The 17087-nt window shown below is 46.7% G+C and overlaps 1 protein-coding gene across 1 annotated transcript in view; it reads left to right on the top strand.

Annotated features, from left to right (window-relative positions):
• Positions 1-17087, top strand: part of CCDC40 (coiled-coil domain containing 40) — a 46167-nt gene that overhangs the window by 7923 nt on the left and 21157 nt on the right. Inside the window, exons 5-10 of the mRNA XM_057716086.1 lie at positions 362-525; positions 1384-1467; positions 1541-1760; positions 7340-7497; positions 7672-7794; positions 10537-10658. Of these exons, the coding sequence (XP_057572069.1) occupies positions 362-525; positions 1384-1467; positions 1541-1760; positions 7340-7497; positions 7672-7794; positions 10537-10658 (871 nt within the window). The remainder of the gene's footprint in view (positions 1-361; positions 526-1383; positions 1468-1540; positions 1761-7339; positions 7498-7671; positions 7795-10536; positions 10659-17087) is intronic.

The raw sequence follows: 17087 nt of genomic DNA, 5'->3' as shown, positions 1-17087 counted from the left end.
TCACTGATTTCTTTTCAATCATATCTGTTTTCCATTCAAAAAAAAAACACCTAGTCCATCATTAAGAAGCCACCTTTCTGTTCACTATGTATTAAAAAGTACCAACAAAATGTGTTTCCTTCTTGTCAGCCTTTAAAGTGCAATCCTTTGTACAGAATGTGTTGAATCAGCTAGGAGAAAATTTGTGAGTGGAAGACCCTGTGAACAGCACTTGTGAACCCAGTGGTGTGCTTTTTCTTTCTCTTTTCCATCATGTTGCACAAGGCTGGGCATCAGCTTTGCCTGATGACTCCTCCAGGGAAGCACTCTCTCTATTAACTCCTCAATGATGTTTGCTGTACCCTCCCACGTGTCCCCCCAGAGCCCGATGCCCACCCAGGGGAAGGAGCTACATCCTCATTCCTGGACAGGATCCAGCAGTTAAGCATGGCTGAGGAAGGGGGCCTGGTGGAGAGAGTGGAGTCTGAGGGCAGCGATGAGGCCGAAGAAGACAGATCCCAGCTGGTGGTTTTGGACCCAGACCACGTAAGGAAACATTCTGGGGTTTTGCTTTTGCCCCACACAGACGAAGATGGACTTACAGACACTCCTGCACCTGCCCTGTAGGCCCTGCCCTGCCTGGAGCCTCTACGGCCCACCCTCCACCTGGCAAATGCCATGCTCCCATCTCACCTGCTCCCTGAACGGTTTATCTGCGGGGTTTGTGCTGCCGCCTTGTAAAGTGTGTTCTCCCTTTAGGTTCATTTGGTCAGAGCCAGCGTTTCCCAGCCTCTGCACTATTGACATGTGGGGCTGGGTCACTCTTTGTGGTGGGGGCTTCCTGGGGACTGTAGGATATTGAGCAGCATCCCTGGGGCCTCCACCCACTAGATGCCAGTAGCACCCACTTAGTTGTGATGGCCAGAAATGTCTCCAGACTTTGGGTAATGGGTGGGGGCAAAATCACCCCCACTGATAGCCACTGCCTTGAGTGTCCCACTCCTCTGGCAAGCGGGGAGGGCACGTCTTGATTGGATGAACTTCTTTGGAAAGCCTTGGTGCTCCCAGTACCACGGGAAGAATCGGGGTTGCACTTGCAAAAGGGACTGAGGGTTCACTTGGTGCTGGCATCCCAGACACTGCTCATCACTGCCCTCTGGCCCCAAGGGTTAAACCAGGACCACCGCTCCAGCTCACCCTGTCATTTTGCACTCAGGTCCTTCAGTGCCTGGGATGAGACCACAAGTGCCTTGAATTTGTGGCTTCTGGAGTAAGAATCCTGGGCAGAAGTGGGGAGCACCCAGCGTGGAAGTCATTTCTGCCTCCCACGAGAGCTGTGGCAATTTAGGCTAGGCTCTGGAGGGGACAGGACCGTAACGGGCTGTGCTCTTCCATTGTTTTTAGCCCCTGATGATAAGATTCCAGGCTGCCCTGAAGAACTATCTTAACCGGCAGATAGAGAAACTGAGGTTGGAACTTCAAGAGCTGGTATGTACCTGTCCCACCTTCCACCTGGCTGTGCACCCGCATTTCCATGACCCAGCTTCTCTCCTTGGTGCAGAGCGTGGCCACCAAGCAAAGCCGAGTCCAGCGGCAGGAGCTGGGGGTGGACCTTTACGGGGTCCAGCAGCACCTGGCCCGCCTGCAGATGCAGCTGGAGAAGAGCCATGACCACCACTCGATCACAGCGTGTGCGAGGCGGCAGAAGGAGGAGGAGCTGCAGAGTGTGCGCTTGCTCTACACCAGGACCTGCGAGACCGCCAGCGAGGAGCGCAAAAAGTGTAAGGCATTTCCATGTCCTCGCAGATGTCCCCGTGGGGCGTCCCTGTGTGCCATAGAGACCCCAAGGGGCATCTCCACATGCCATCCTATCGCCGAATGCCATTGCAACCTGATGGGGTGTCCCCACGTGCCATCACAGGGCATCAAGAAAGGCAAGATGTGTTCGTGTCCTGGAAGGGTTCCTGGCCTTTTGGGGGAGGGAGGACATAAATGTTTTAAAATGCATCTAATTAGGCAAAGCAGCAAACACTGAAAGCCGACATGTGGGATGTATGGAGTCAAAAGCTGGAGAGGCTGGTGGGCTGCTGGGGTTGAATACAGGGTATCCAGAAGGCAGGGAAGAGTGGGAATAAGCAAGGTTTAAATAGGTGGGGAGGTATAGGTGAGGCCAATCCAAAGCGCAGGGGCCCATGGTCCAGAGCCCTGCAGCCCCAGGTTGTGCAACAGATTAAGGGGAACAGGTGGCTTTGGAGCAGAAGAGACTGTGGCTGCGACTAGCCACCGTGCACTGTTCCTACCAAAGCAACAGCCCTGCACAGAGTGGAGGTCACGGGCCACAATGAACAGCGTGGTCACAGAAGATTATTTCAGTGTTTGTTCTTTTTTGTGTTTCCAACTTTCTTTAACAACTACGTATTACTATTCTAATGGGGAAAATAACCTAAGAGAATTCAGAAGAAAACAGAATAACAAGTATATCCCAACCATAGATGGAAAGAAGCATTTTGGACCCTGAGAAATATAAGAGAGGTTTCCTGACAGAGTTGGGGATGTGCTCCTTTATGGAGCACCCATCCCTGATTATCACCAAATTGAAAGAATCTACTAAAAAGGGAAGCGCAGGAAATTAACACTTCAGCAGTGGAGCCACGTCCTCCAGGTATAACAGAATTTAGACCAGTCTGAAAGGGGACATCGGTCCCCCACCCCATCCACACAGGAGCAGTGAGTGCCCTCCAGTACCCCTTATCAGAGGCTCAGCATGTGGGTGCGCTTCTGGAAAGATCCAGACATTGTCATAGACACTGTGTCCTTTCTGGAGGTCACCAGGGAGCAGGAGCAGAAGCTGTTCAGCCAAGCAACGACCCACCTAATGGCACTGTTTCTCCCGTCTTTGAACTAAAGAATTTGGGTGATGGTCCCAGCCCTGCCTACCAGGTGCTGCCACTGCACCGTCCCGTAGGTGAAACGTGGGGCTTTGCCGCTGGAGAATGTCCGTGGTTGCCCACCTCACCTCGGAGGTAGGTGAAGCCCACCAGTCAGTAAACCTTCACATCCAAAGGTGAGTCGTCAGCGGCTGTCCCCAGACAGGAGAGCAGATGAGGCTGGACAGACAGAGCAGACACCTCCATAGACACAGACCGGGTTCTGGAAACAGAGCATGCGCCAGCTGATGTTCAACGTGAGATTTTAGAGGACATCTCATCAGTCAAATGAGAACCAACTATTAGGGAAAAGGATACTCAGAATTAAAATATAGAATCACCATCCCCTCCCCCCCCAAAAAAAGTACTAAATAGACAAATTAGCGCTGCTGAAAATTGAACAATTGAACTTGTGTACTAAAAGGCCAGTTTGAAGAATTCTCCCCGGAATTCAGAGCAAAAACCCAAAGTGATGGACATTCTGAGAAGGAGATAAAAGACATGGACGATAGGTCTGGTAAAGTCAGTATCCATAAAATAGAAATTCCAGGAGATTAGGGGCATTAACAAGTGACATCAGAGGAAAACATTTACATGAGTTCAAGAAAGATGAATCTTCAGGTGTAAAGACTCATGGAGGGCCAGATGGGTGGAACTAAAAATAAACATGCCTAGACATAGTTGGTGAAATTTTTAAATTCCAAAGGTAAAGGGGAAAAAATGCCATAGGATTACAGACAGGACAAAACCAGACACTTCCCATGTTATTCAACCCATAGAGGCTGGAAAAGTTGGGAAACTCTTCCCAGGCTTATTTTATTATACAGTGCTCAGTATAATCCTTACTGAAAAAGCTTACAATGTACAAAAACACAAAACTATTGTAAAGTAATCCTACTTACCAGGTATAAAAATCCTAAGTGAAATATTAGCAAATATTAAATTTTTTCTCAGCAACGAAAGATTAAGTTCAGCAGTATCTGAAAAGAAAAATACCTCTTAGTCAAGAAGGGCTTAATTCTGAAATAATTTGAAGTTAAGAAATCTATTGATTCGTTACATTATATTCTTTTTTTTTTTTGCACATGGGCTTAGTTGCTCCACGGCATGTGGGATCTTCCTGGAGCAGGGATCAAACCCGTGTCCTTTGCATTGGCAGGCGGATTCTTAACCACTGCGCCACCTAGGAAGCCCACATTATATTCTTAAAGGAGAAAGAACAAAAAGACTTTCTGGGTGGATGTCAAATAGGTGTTTGGATGAAACTCATTGCCGATCCTAAACTAGGATAGAGGGAAGCTTCTTTGTAAGTGTTTATCAGCAACTAACAAGACAGTTTTACTCAGTGGAAAGCCCTGGAGTAATCGTAGTTAAGGTAAGGAATGAGATGAGGATGCGCTCTTTTGGAGGTTCCAGCCATTCAAGAAAACAGGAAAAATAAATGAAGTATAGATTCTGAATATGAAGTTATGAATCTCATTCTCCACCAATGGTATGATTGCTTACCTAGCAGATTCAAGATTACTGATGAAAAAAAAGTTAATAAAACAGTAAGAAATCTATAAAGTAACAATACCAGAGCTGTAATTTCGTTGTCTACCAGTTATATCCAATTACAAATTATAATTTTTAAAATTTCATCCATAATAGCTGTAACAACCATAAAATACTTAGGAATAAGTCTAACAAGAAGCAAGTGAACCTCTATGAAGAAAAACAATAGAATTTTACTAAAAGACGTAAAACAGATTTAAATAAATGGAACAATCATGTAACCAGATGGGAGGATACACAATATATAAATGTCATTTCCCTCCAAATTAATAAGCAGTTCAATGCAAGCCCAGTTAAAATCTACGATGGGATGTTTTGGGTGAACTTGAAATTATTTAGCATAGTTATTTATTATTTTCAAGAAGTAATAATACAAAATCGAAGTGTTCTGGAGTCTCCCCCTGCCCCAGGCTCCAGCCCCCTCCTCAGAGGCACATGGTATTATTGATTCTTATGTATTCTTTTAAAGATATTTTTGCATATAAAAGCAAAGCTACGGGGCTTCCCTGGTGGCACAGTGGTTAAGAATCTGCCTGCCAATGCAGGAGCCACGGGTTCAAACCCTGGTCTGGGAAGATCCCACATGCCGCGGAGCACCTAAGCCCATGTGCCACAACTACTGAGCCTGTGCTCTAGAGCCTGAGAGCCACAACTATTGAGCCCTCATGCTGCAGCCCGCGCACCTAGAGCCTGTGCTGCACAACAAGAGAAGCCACTGCATTGAGAAGCCCCGCACACCACAATGAAGAGTACCCCCTGCTTGCCACAACTAGAGAAAGCCCATGCACAGCAACGAAGACCCAACACAGCCATAAATAAATAAATCAAAATAATAATAAAGAGAACACTTTTAAAAAAAGCAAAGTTACAAGGGTATGGTATTTTTTTTCTATATTTTTTATACAAGTAGCTGCATATTCTACCCACTGCTCTGTTCCTTACTTTTCTTCTCTTATCAACTCATGCTGGAAATTATTCCATAGCAATACCTAAAAGGCTCTCCATTCTCGACAAATTGATTTTCAAATTCACTTGGAACACTAAATGCACAAAAATATCCAAGAAAATTTTGAAAAGGAAGGATAATGAACGGAAATTATCCTACCAGTTATCAAAACAGTATCAATCTATGACAATAAAAACAAAATGGCACTAGAGAAAAAAATGGGTAAACAGATTAATGGTGCAGAGTAGGGAGTTCCGGAAATTTACTGGGGAATTTAGCTATTTACTGCAAATTGAACATATAGATTGCATTTTTAAATCACTAAATATTTTTAATCATTTGAGCATCTGAAAGTAAACAGACTCCTATTTCACACTAAACAAATCCCGTTGACCCTGCAAATCTCTCCGACTTCCTCTTCTGACACCAGGTCAGGAAAATTCTGCTTCTATAGGGCTCAACTGCTCAGGTCAGGCTCAACTGCTCAGGTCAGGCCCACCTGATAATTTCCCTTTTTGCCACGTAACACAATCACAGGAGTGACACCGGGGCAGAGGTCACAGGAGCCATTTAAGACTCTAGCCACCTTGTCTTTATTGCATAAAGGACCCTCTGAAGCCTGACAGGTTAGATGACTATCCCACCCGTACAAGAAAGGCCAATGGTAGGAGCAGGCAAGTCGGAGAAGGAAAAGGACAGCCGATCTTCAAACTGTGAAAATAGACTTGATTTCACTAATGTTGAAAAAGTACAAATTAAAAAGAATATCTGAAATATTGATTATCAGTTTCTCAGCCAGAAAAGAAGGAGAGAGGGGCAGAAGTGAGTGCCCTGAAGGGTGGGTGGGCGACCTCTTTGGTTCAAGTGGGAGTGGATTAGTTGGCGCCCGCTACGGGCCACAGACCAGTCGGCTTGAACAATAGAAGTTTTTCTTGTAACTCTGGAGGCCAGACGTCTAAGACCAAGGTGCCGACAGGGTGGTTCTGCCTGAGGCCATTCTCCTGGGCTTGTAGACAGCCGTCTTCTCCTTGTGTCCTCACAAAGTCATCCTCTGTGTGTCTGTGTCCTAACCTGCTCTTCTCATAAAGACACCAGTCATTAGGGCGCACCCTGGTGACCTCATTTTATCTTAATTACCTCTTTAAAGACCCTCTCCCCGAATACACCCCTACCCTAGTCCACCCGGCAACCATTCTTTCTACAAAACCTCCCCCCTCGTTTCCCTGCATCTGCTCCGTTCCCCTCCTGCATAATTCTTACCCACACAGGAGCCAAAGAATTCTCTAGTCTTAGAGTTTTTACATTCATCTTGGATGTAAAGAAAAAAATTGTTTTTCAAGTTTAAGTTCATCCTTCAAGAACACCTGACTGCAACGTGATATTCACCCAGCAGCCTTTTGATCTGTAAATCGATTTTCTGTTTGGATCTCCCCACTGAATAAGGAATGCTCTACACAAGTGAGCGAACAATTACTGGCTGAAGTCTATCTCCCTAAATAAACTGGTGTTCTAGCTTATAAATCAATCTCATGTAAGCTTTGTTCAAAGAAACCCATGCTTCCATGGTGCTCAGCCCACCCTTCAGGCTGGTTCCCTCCTAGGCGATTTAGGACTATACCTGAGATTGCCAGCCTCTAAGGGTAAGAAATCTGTAAAACTCACTCAAGGTCTCATAACCTTGACACTGTTTCAGAACATCCTTAGACACGGAGAATCTCTAGTATGTGGTGGGAATGGAAGTTTATTGCAATTGGTGGGCATAGATTATGTATACTTTGTCTCTCCAAGCAGACCGTAAGGTCTTTGGTGGCAAGGTCCGGGTCTTCATAGTTTAAAGGCCGTTTCCCAGGCCCACCCCACAGTGAGGGGCGGGGTGCTGCTTCCATGATGTCTGGTGTGTAACGCTGGGCCACCCTCCCCACTCTCTCCCCAGTGGCAGCTCTGCAAACCGAGATGGAGACCCTGGTTCTGCATCTCTTCTACATGCAGAATATAGACCAGGACGTGCGTGATGACATCCGCGTGATGAAGCAAGTCGTGAAGAAGTCGGAAGCCGAGCGCATGCGGGCCGAGTTGGAGAAGAAGCAGCAGGTATTCTGCAAAGACAAAACCCATGTGACTATCACCACACCTTTGATTTTCCAATCGGCCTTGGCCCGGCGTGAATACTGCAGCCCTGGGGGCTGTGCCCAGTGTGCGGTCGCTGATGTGGGTTGGGATTGCTGGGGACCCATTTCCCTGTACATCTCATCCCCTCCCTTCCAGGACCTGCATGTGGACCAGATGACCACCCAGGCCAACCAACTGGAAGAACAAATTGCCCTGTTGGAGGCCCAGTACCGTGCACAGGCTGAGGACACCCAGACACTCAGGAAAGCAGTGAACGAGGTAAGTGCTCAGTGACACTTAGCGCCATCTGGCAGCATCCGGGCAGTGCCTGTATGCCTGCTGGGAGACTGTCTGAGCCCCTCGTTAGCCAGCCAGCCCCCTGCACATCTGTCCGTCCTCATAAGCATCTCAGAACATCTGGCTGACCCACGGTGGGGCGCAGTAGATACTGGCTGACTGATGGATGGTATTCTTATTCTCACCATAGCTAGTGATAGACTGAAAGGCCTCCCAGGAGCTGGGACATTCTGTCCTGCTTGCTGGGGCATCCTTGGCAAGTACCTTAGCAAAAGCGGGCCTCTTTCAGGGAGGGCTGAAGTCCCCCTAACTGTTCGCAGCCTGGGCAGCTGGTGCTCCTGGGCAGTGCCTGCATGTCTGCTCCCTGTGGAATAAGGGAGGGCCCGGGCTCACTGCAGCGCCAAGTTCAGTGGCCGGCACTGGAAACCAAAGTTGCTGTGACCTTTTTTTAAAATCTGTGAATCACCATCTGCATTCATACGTGCAGTGACGACACGAAGGAAACAACACACTTCTATTAAAGGAAAGACAAATGGGCTTGAACAAAGGAACAAACACAGCTGGGTCCACATGGAAAAGCACCCATTGCTTGCCAACCTATGAATATACTTAATCTAGAACGTGCTCCCATCATCATCTCGGGCAGGGGCAAAAGCTTCTTAGTTAGCAAAGCAATTCTTAAGTTTATCTGAAAAATAAATTCAGAGGACTAGTAGAGAATTGTCCGGGGAGGAAGGTTCATGAAGGCTGGCCAACGGTCCCAGTTTTCCTGGAGATGACAGGTTTCCTGAGATGTGGGACTTTCTGGGCTAAAACCAGGGGAGTCCAGGACAAACTGGGGTGGTGGGTCCACCTAGCATTAAATACTATAAAGCCCTTGAGGCTAAAATAATGAATTACTGGAGTCAGGGACAGACGGTGGGCTGTGGGAGCCTGTGAGAGAGCGCAGGATCAAGGAAACATTTACACAGAAATTTCATGGATTATAAATTAATGGAGAGCAAGTGAATTATGCAGTCAGCAGTATTGGGACATTTGGTTAATCATTTGGGGAAGAAAATAAAATCTTTTCCTCATACCACACACTAAAATAAATTCCAGGTGGGATTAAGTTTTCAAATGAGGGAAACTATACCAGAAGAAAGAAAAAGAGAAATATTTACGAAGCCCTGGGTTGGAGATGCCTTTGTAAGCATAACACCAGTAAGTTTGGTGGTGTGAAGAGATTTCGAAGATCAGTTCAGAATCTGCTGTGCAAGTTTCTGCTCTGTGATGATCCTGTACACACACGATGTCAGGGGCACCACTCTACCCTCCAGCAAACTCTCCCAAAATATCACTGGACTTCATTCCAGGGAAAATAGGCATGCAAATAAAAATTTTGTACATTACATACTCCACAAACAAAATGAATAGAGAGTCAGTGGGGACCCAGTGCTATGTGTAATAACCAAGAAATTCCCAAGAAGAGGATATTGGTTAAACAAATTATGATATATCCATGCAATGGAGGACTGTCTTACCAGCAAAATAAATATTTGCTGACATGGAAACCCATTCACAAGATGCTACTTTTTAATACTACGTTACAAAACAATGATAGAATAAGATTTCACACACACATGCATACACACACACACACACACACACACACACACACACGAAGATAACACCAGGGTTTTAGGAATGGTAAACTCTAAATGGTGGAATTATTTTTATTTTCTTTTTGCTTATTTCCCTATTCTAATTTGCATAGAATAAACACTTTTTTAAAATGGGGAGTGTGTTTAAAACACTTAAAGACTGACTTCAGCCTCGATCTTTGCATCTCAGCCTGTACCTTGGTCAGCAAGCCCTTGTCCGGCAACCTTAGGGAGCCTAGTGGGAGGGCACCTGCCTTTGGCTGACCAGCCGCACACAGCCCAGCCTAGGGAGGAGCCCAGCGGTTTTGGTACCTGCTGCCTTGGCCTGGCACTGTTGGGCAGTGCACAACCTGCTCCGTGACACAGAGCAGCCTCCTCAGTTAATAACTTACCCAAATCTGGAAACGTCTCACCAATCACAGTATAATTAATTCATACCACCTTATGCTCTATAATAATAATGAATAGGTGATTTTTTAAAGCCCTGACAACTGAGGTTACTATCCCCAGGGGTGATGCCTCCTTTCACATCCAGCTCCGCCCTTTTAATGTCCCTGCGAGTGTTTGTGGCCACTCTGACTTCCTCCAGCACCTACTGTGTGCATCCACCAAGAGCAGATGCTGCTGGGACTCAGCATCTCCACAAAGATGCTTGTGGCCTAATGAGGGTCTCAGCCGAGCCCCCACTCAATGCCCCTTCAGGGAATCAGCATGAGGCCAACTTGCTAACGGTGCAGTACATCAGGACATTCTGAGTACCACGCTGCACAGCAATTGTGGTCGAGCTGAGAATGTGCTGGGCATACAGGCAACATCCCATCTGATCCCACGGGCCCAGGCTGTGGGTACTGTTACTGTTCCCGTGTCACCCCTGGGGCTCAAGGCTCAGGCAGGTGTTGGACGAGTCTTTAGAGCCATGTTTAATTTCACATGTTTCCTTCTGCTGATGCAGATAAAGAAAAGCAAGGGTAACAGAAAATGAAGGTGATTTGGCAAGCTCGGGGCTCTCCGATGTCCTTCTGGGGTTCTGAGCTTAATGACATAAGACCAACGTTCACGCAATCTCGACTCCCCACTGCAGGCCTGCATGGAAATAGATGCCATCAACATGGAGAAAAAGCGCATCCTGCAGCAATGGGCCACCAGCCTGGTGGGCATGAAGCATCGCGACGAGGCTCACAAGACCATCCAGGAGGCACTCAGGTACGGGAGGCCCTTCTGGTTGCCACGGAGGTGGGCCAGGTGGCTCATGGCCTGGGTGAGCAGTGAGAGAGCTCGTGATGTGTGGGAACACAGAGGCAGGTGGGGAGTGGACAAAGGCATGCACCTGCAGCCCCACAGCCCTGCGGCCCCAGCTTCCATCCTGAAAGCTCCCTTATTGTTCACCCAGATTTCAGTGTTTCTTAAATCCTTTCAAACTTATCTTTCCGTGGCACCAGGAGCAGCAAAGCTTTCATGCTCAGATTTCCTGGGAGGATTAAGGAGAAACAGTGAGAGAGAGAGAGAAAGAGAAAGGGGTGTTTATCTTGGGGAGATAAAGGTGTCCCTTTGATTTGTAGTTTCACCACCTGTGTGCAGAAACTTCATCCCTTCTCCATTGTTCTGCTGAGGGCTGAGTTCCAACCGAAATCCTGCTTTAATCTCCCCGAAAAGGGAAGGAAGAGGCCTCCACTGGCGTTCCCCCTCTCACTTCTAGTGAGGGCTGGACGTGGAGCCTGGGCAGGGTGCTGGAGACAGGGGCTTCCAGGCACAGCGCTGCCTGGTTCCCCAAACCACCAGGATGCTCCGGGCCCAGATGTGGAAGCCGGTTCTGGAGGGAGCACATTATAGCTCAACTCGGCCTCTCCTGCTGGCACCCGGCACGCAGCCTGGCAGGGAGAGACTTGCTGACCACAGGGAGGAGAGAATGCGTCACTTTGTCCGTCCTGTGGCGTGGCCCCTGGTGGTCTGACAGCTAGGAGATACTTTCCTTCTTGGTCCCGTGATTAAGAAAAACAAAAACGGAGGCATACACATATGATTGATTTTAAAACAAGCCATTTTTACATGGGTAATGCTGGATTTAAAATACTCGTTTCCTGCAACTTCCCTGGTGGTCCAGTGGTTAAGACGCCACACTTCCATTGCAGGGGGCGAGGGTTCGATCCCTGGTTGGGGAAGTAAGATCCCACATGCCGCAAGGTGTGGCTTTAAAAAACAAACAAACAAAAACTCGTTTCCTTCCCTTCCCTGAGTCAGTGATAGAAAACCAAAGGGAGAATCGTGATATTATCCAGGCGAAGTCTGGCTAAAGGTCTGCTTTCCATTTAAACATGCAGGTGGATGAACCGGGCAGGCTCAGGGCTGTGGGCTTGGGCTCCTCCCGCACTGCCCCCTGGGGCTGCTGGCCTGCCCACTCCTGCTGTGTCTGCCAACTCAGTGCTGCCTCATGTTTGGTGCAGAAGAGGCCTTGGCCTGTGAGCTGCTTTTCCCTCCCACGCAATGTCAACCTTGAGTAAGGTCAAGGCTGAGAGTCTCATGGCCTGTACCCCCTACGGGGATCCCTGGGGTTCAGGGGAACCCTCCCCTTCATCCAGCACTCTGTGCCTCCAGGACTAACCTGGGTGTCCCCCCACAACGCGCCTCCTCACCTTGTCCTCCCGGCTGTTCCTGCATGCCCTCAGGGACTTGGCTTGGCCATCCCTCCTTTTCTTTTTTCTTTTTTTGAAATTTAATCTTTTGAGTAGGTAACACAGCGACTTGCTTTAGAATACTTGTAGACTCAAATACAGTGAGGTCTCCCTCCCATCCGTGTCCTGCATTGCACAGTGTCCCTTCCCACACGTGTGCTCCTGGTTCCCAGGGTCTACATCCCTAGGTCGCCTACGACATCAAAAGAAAATACACGTATTCATGTTCCTCGCTTTCCCTTTTGCGCCATGTTCTGTGCCTTGCTTTTTTCACTCAACAGGATGCCCTGGAGATCTCTCCAAATCAAAACATAAAGATTGTTCATTCCTCTTTTCCCGCCGCATAGCTTCTGGTGGACCCAAGGTTATCCACATGCCTTTCAGTGTTCCTGTACAAAGCCACATCCGGGACTATTACGTTCTATATTATGTTATATAATTATATTCCCTATCAAGCTGGGAAGTTCTGGGTTCCAGGGTACGTACTTGGCAGGTCTGGTATTTCCCAGGAGGGCTGTGACAGTAACACCCCCACCAGAGGTGTTCCAAAGTTTCCTGACAACTCGGCACGTGATCACACGTTCCACTGTGCCAATCTGACCGATGAGAAAAACGATATCATGTGTTTAAAACAGACATACATTGAACGTTCATTTTAGCAACACACACACCCAACAACAAGTAATGGGGCACTGATTCTAGCTCAGCTGTCCTTCCTGCAGTTCTTAATCTATTAGCCACGGAAGAGTGAGGCCTCCTTTGAAATGTGTTGACCGCACAGGATGCTATGAAAATTATAAACTGTGAATGCAGAACCACATCCAGATAGATGTGAAGGAGGGAATCTGAGACAGTTTAACGAAGGTCAGGGTGTTGCAAAAACAGAATGTTGCATCGCTTGGGACTTCCAGGCCAGTTCAGTGACTGAACTAAATACCAAATACCAGCTTGTAGCATGTAGACCATTTCTTTTCTATTTTTATTTTTTATATTTTATTTATTTATTTATTTGGCTGTGTTGGGTCTTTGTTGCTGCTTGCAGGCTTTCTCTAGCTGTGGTGAGTGGAGTCTACTCTTCATTGCAGTGTGCGGACTTCTCAATGAGGTGGCTTCTCTTGTTGTGGAGCACCAGCTCTAGGCACCTGGGCTTCAGTAGTTGCAGCGCTCGGGCTCAATAATTGTGGCACATGGGCTCTAGAGCGCAGGCTCAGCAGTTATGGCGCAGGGGCTTAGTTGCTCCCCTGCATTGGAGGGGAAAATTCTTAACCATTGCGCCACCAGCGAAGTCCTCAGACCACTTTAGGGAATGATTTCCTGGCTGATGGCCCAGACGTTGGACATGAGGCCGCCCTCCCCCAGCTCCGCCCCAGGAGCTGTCTGGCCCTCACGGGGGTCCCTTACTCGTGGGAGAAGAGGGGGAGGTGGAAGGCAGTGTGGGCTGGATGCAGGCACTGCCACCACAGCCCCGGCGGGCCTCCCTCAGGTCTGGGGTCAGGCAGGCGGTGCCCCATCACTGTCAATGTCCCCTAAGCCCAAGGACACCTGCAGCCCTGGAGATCCCAGGCCACAGCAGCCATGGAGGCCCCCCAGTTGGTAATGTGTTTCCGGACAGAGGGCGTGGGTGAGCCCCTTGGGGGTTGCTTTGATGACACACTGTGTCCCATCCCCGCTTGCCACTGGGGGATGCAGCGTGGCCATCCCTCCCTGGGGCTCCTGAGGCTGGTGGGCGTGTCCTGTTGTTTTGGACCCAGCGTGCGACCTGAGACCAGATGGGTCCCTGCCACACCGAGACTTGAAAGACAGCAGCTCCCACCAAATCTTTGCAGTTAGTGACAAAGTCACATCAAGAGTGGGTCCCAGCTACAGGTGAGGAGTCACAATTGAGGCTGCAGCAAACACTGAAAGTCATACTTTCGAAGCAAACGGGTCACTCCCATGTGAAACGTCTCAGAACAAGCCAGAAAATACAAAGACTATACTGTGCTTAACTTGGGGTGTGGGGGATACCCGGCCTAGAATTTACACCCTCTGAGGCATAGGGACACAAGCAGGTCCCCTTGTGCTCTGCTATCTGCCTCTGTCATACTTCCCGACAGGAAACATGTGGGGAGGGCGGGGCTCAGCGCCTCTGCCGGGTGTTAATCTGTCAGCTTCATCACCTTGAGATTCTGTAACAGGTTCCCTCTTAATCCTCAGAGGGATTGGGCCAAGGGTCAGACGTATTCTCAACTCCACCAGTTCTTTTTGTTTTGTTTATTTTCTATTGGTATCTGTTCATCAAGGACTTTTTTTTTTACCAATTTTTTATTGAAGTATAGTTGATTTACAACGTTGTATTAATTTCTGCTCTACAGCAAAATGATGCAGTTATACATATAAATACATTTTTAATATTCTTTTCCATTATGGTTTATCATAGGATATTGAATACAGTTCCCTGCGCTATACAGTAGGACTTTGTTGTTTATCCATTCTGTACTTAAAAGCTGACATCTGCTAACCCCAATCTCCACTCCATCCCTGCCCCAAAACCCCTCCCCTTTGGCAACCACCGGTCTGTTCTCTATGAAGGACATTTTTAAAGTGTGTCTTTTTTTTAATTTTTCTTTATTTTTTGGCCGTGCCATGCAACTTGTGGAATCTTAGTTCCCCAGCCAGTGAATGAACCTGGGCCATGGCCATGAACGTGCTAATTCCTAACCACTGGACCACCAGGGGATTGCCAAGTGTATCTTTTTTAAAAATAATTTTTATCAAGGATAAGTGATCACACACAGAAAAACAAAGATAAAGATTTAAAATACCACTGTCTTTCTCCTTTTGTGACAATGACAGTTTATTAGCTAGCATTCCCATGTCTTCTCCCCCATACATGTTTTACTGAGTGTTCAGACCTCTGTCATAAAAAGTAGACGTATTATTATTGTTGTTATTGTTATTGTCAAATTCTGGATATTTATAAGGCTTCTACTTCCTAAAAAAGAAAATGAGTAACTTTTAAAATTTTGGTTTATTGAGGATAATTTGTGTACAAATTTATTATGTAAAATATTATTGTTATGTAAATTACTTATGTAAATTATGATGATGATGATGTAAAAAGTTATCCTTTTTCAGAGCACAGTTTAGCTAAGCAAATGGACAGAGGCAAGTAACCATCATACACTCAAGACATCAGATATTTCCTGCCTTCCAAAAGTCAGTACTTCTTCCTACCTCCAGCCCCCAGCAAACCCTGATCTGCTTTCTGTCCCTATAGTTTTGTCATTTCCGGAGTGTCATATAAATGGGACCACATGACACATAGCTTTTCTTGTTGGACCTTTTCTTCACTTTGCACAGGGCTTTGAGAGTCATCCTGATGTTGCAGGATCAGTGATCTGTTCCTTCTCATTGCTGAGTAGTATTCCCTCGTGTGAATACTTCAACATTTGGTTGTTTCCAGTTTGGAAGGTAGCATGACCAGAGCTGCTATGACGTTGTGTGCAGATCTTGGTGTGGGAAAGCAAAATGGAACAGGCTACTTTGGGAAACACTTTGGCAGCATTTGAGATTCCCAGTCATTCCCATCCTCACCAACACTCAATAGTGCTGTCATTTACATTTTAGCCATCAGTAGATATGTCATGGTGTCCCATTGAGGATTTAATTTGCCTGTCTCTAACGACAAGTGATATTGAGCATCTTTTCATGTGAGTATTTGCCATCCATATATCTTCTCTGAGAGGGTGTCTTTTGCTCATTAAAAAAATTTAAGTATAGTTGTTTACAATGTTTTAGGTGTACAGCAAAGTGATTCAGATATATATCTATATATATGGATACATAGATATATACCTTTCTTTCTTTTTCTTTAGTATTTATTTACCTTTTTTTTTTTTTTTTTGGCTGCACCATGTCTTAGTTGTCACACTCGGGATCTTTTAGTTGCAGCATGTGGACTTTTTAGCTGCGGCATGCACGTGGGATGTAGTTCCCCAACTAGGGATCGAACCTGGGGCCCCTGCATTGGGAACGCAGCATTTTACCCACTGGACCACCAGGGAAGTCCCTATACTTTTCCATTGTAGGTTATTACAAGGTATTGAATATAGTTCCCTGTGCTCTTGTTTATCCATATACCTGTTAACCTCAAATTATCGATGTATCTCTGTACCTCTTTCCCCTTTGGTAACCATAAGTTTGTTTTCTATGTCTGAGTATATTTCTGTTTTGTAAATAAGTTCATATGTATCATTTTTTTAGATTCCATGTATAAGTGATATCATATATTTGTCTTTGTATACATACACACACACACACCACATCTTCTTTATCCATTCATCTGCTGATGGACATTTAGGTTGCTTCCATGTCTTGGCTGTTGTAAATAGTGCTGCTATAAACATTGGGGTGCATGTATCTTTTCTTTTTTTTTTAAATACATTTTATTTATTTATTTATTTATTGGCTGTGTTGGGTTTTCATTGCTGCGCATGGGCTTTCTCTAGTTGCGGCAAGCGGGGCATACTCTTCATTGTGGTGTGTGGGCTTCTCATTGCGGTGGCTTCTCTTGTTGTGGAGCACAGGCTCTAGGCACTTGGGCTTCAGTAGTTGTGTCACGAGGGCTCAATAGTTGTGGCACACGGGCTTAGTTGCTCTGTGGCATGTGGGATCTTCCGGGACCAGGGATTGAACCCATGTCCCCTGCCCTGGCAGGTGGATTCTTCCCTGGACACCAGGGAAGTCCCCTGGGGTGCATGTATCTTTTCAAATTAGAGGGTTTTTGTCTTTTCCGGATATATGCCCAGGAGTGGGATTGCTGGATCATATGGTAACTCTATTTTTAGTTTTTTAAGGAACATCCATACTGTTCTTCACAGTGGCTGCACCAATTTCCATTCCTACCAGCAATGTAGAAGGGTTCCTTGTCCTCCACACCCTCTCTAGTATTTATTATTTGTAGACTTTTTGATGATGACCA

This window comes from Hippopotamus amphibius, chromosome 17 (assembly GCF_030028045.1).
Source record: "Hippopotamus amphibius kiboko isolate mHipAmp2 chromosome 17, mHipAmp2.hap2, whole genome shotgun sequence".
In the NCBI taxonomy this organism is placed as follows: domain Eukaryota; kingdom Metazoa; phylum Chordata; class Mammalia; order Artiodactyla; family Hippopotamidae; genus Hippopotamus; species Hippopotamus amphibius.
This window is presented reverse-complemented; position numbering and strand designations above follow the sequence as displayed.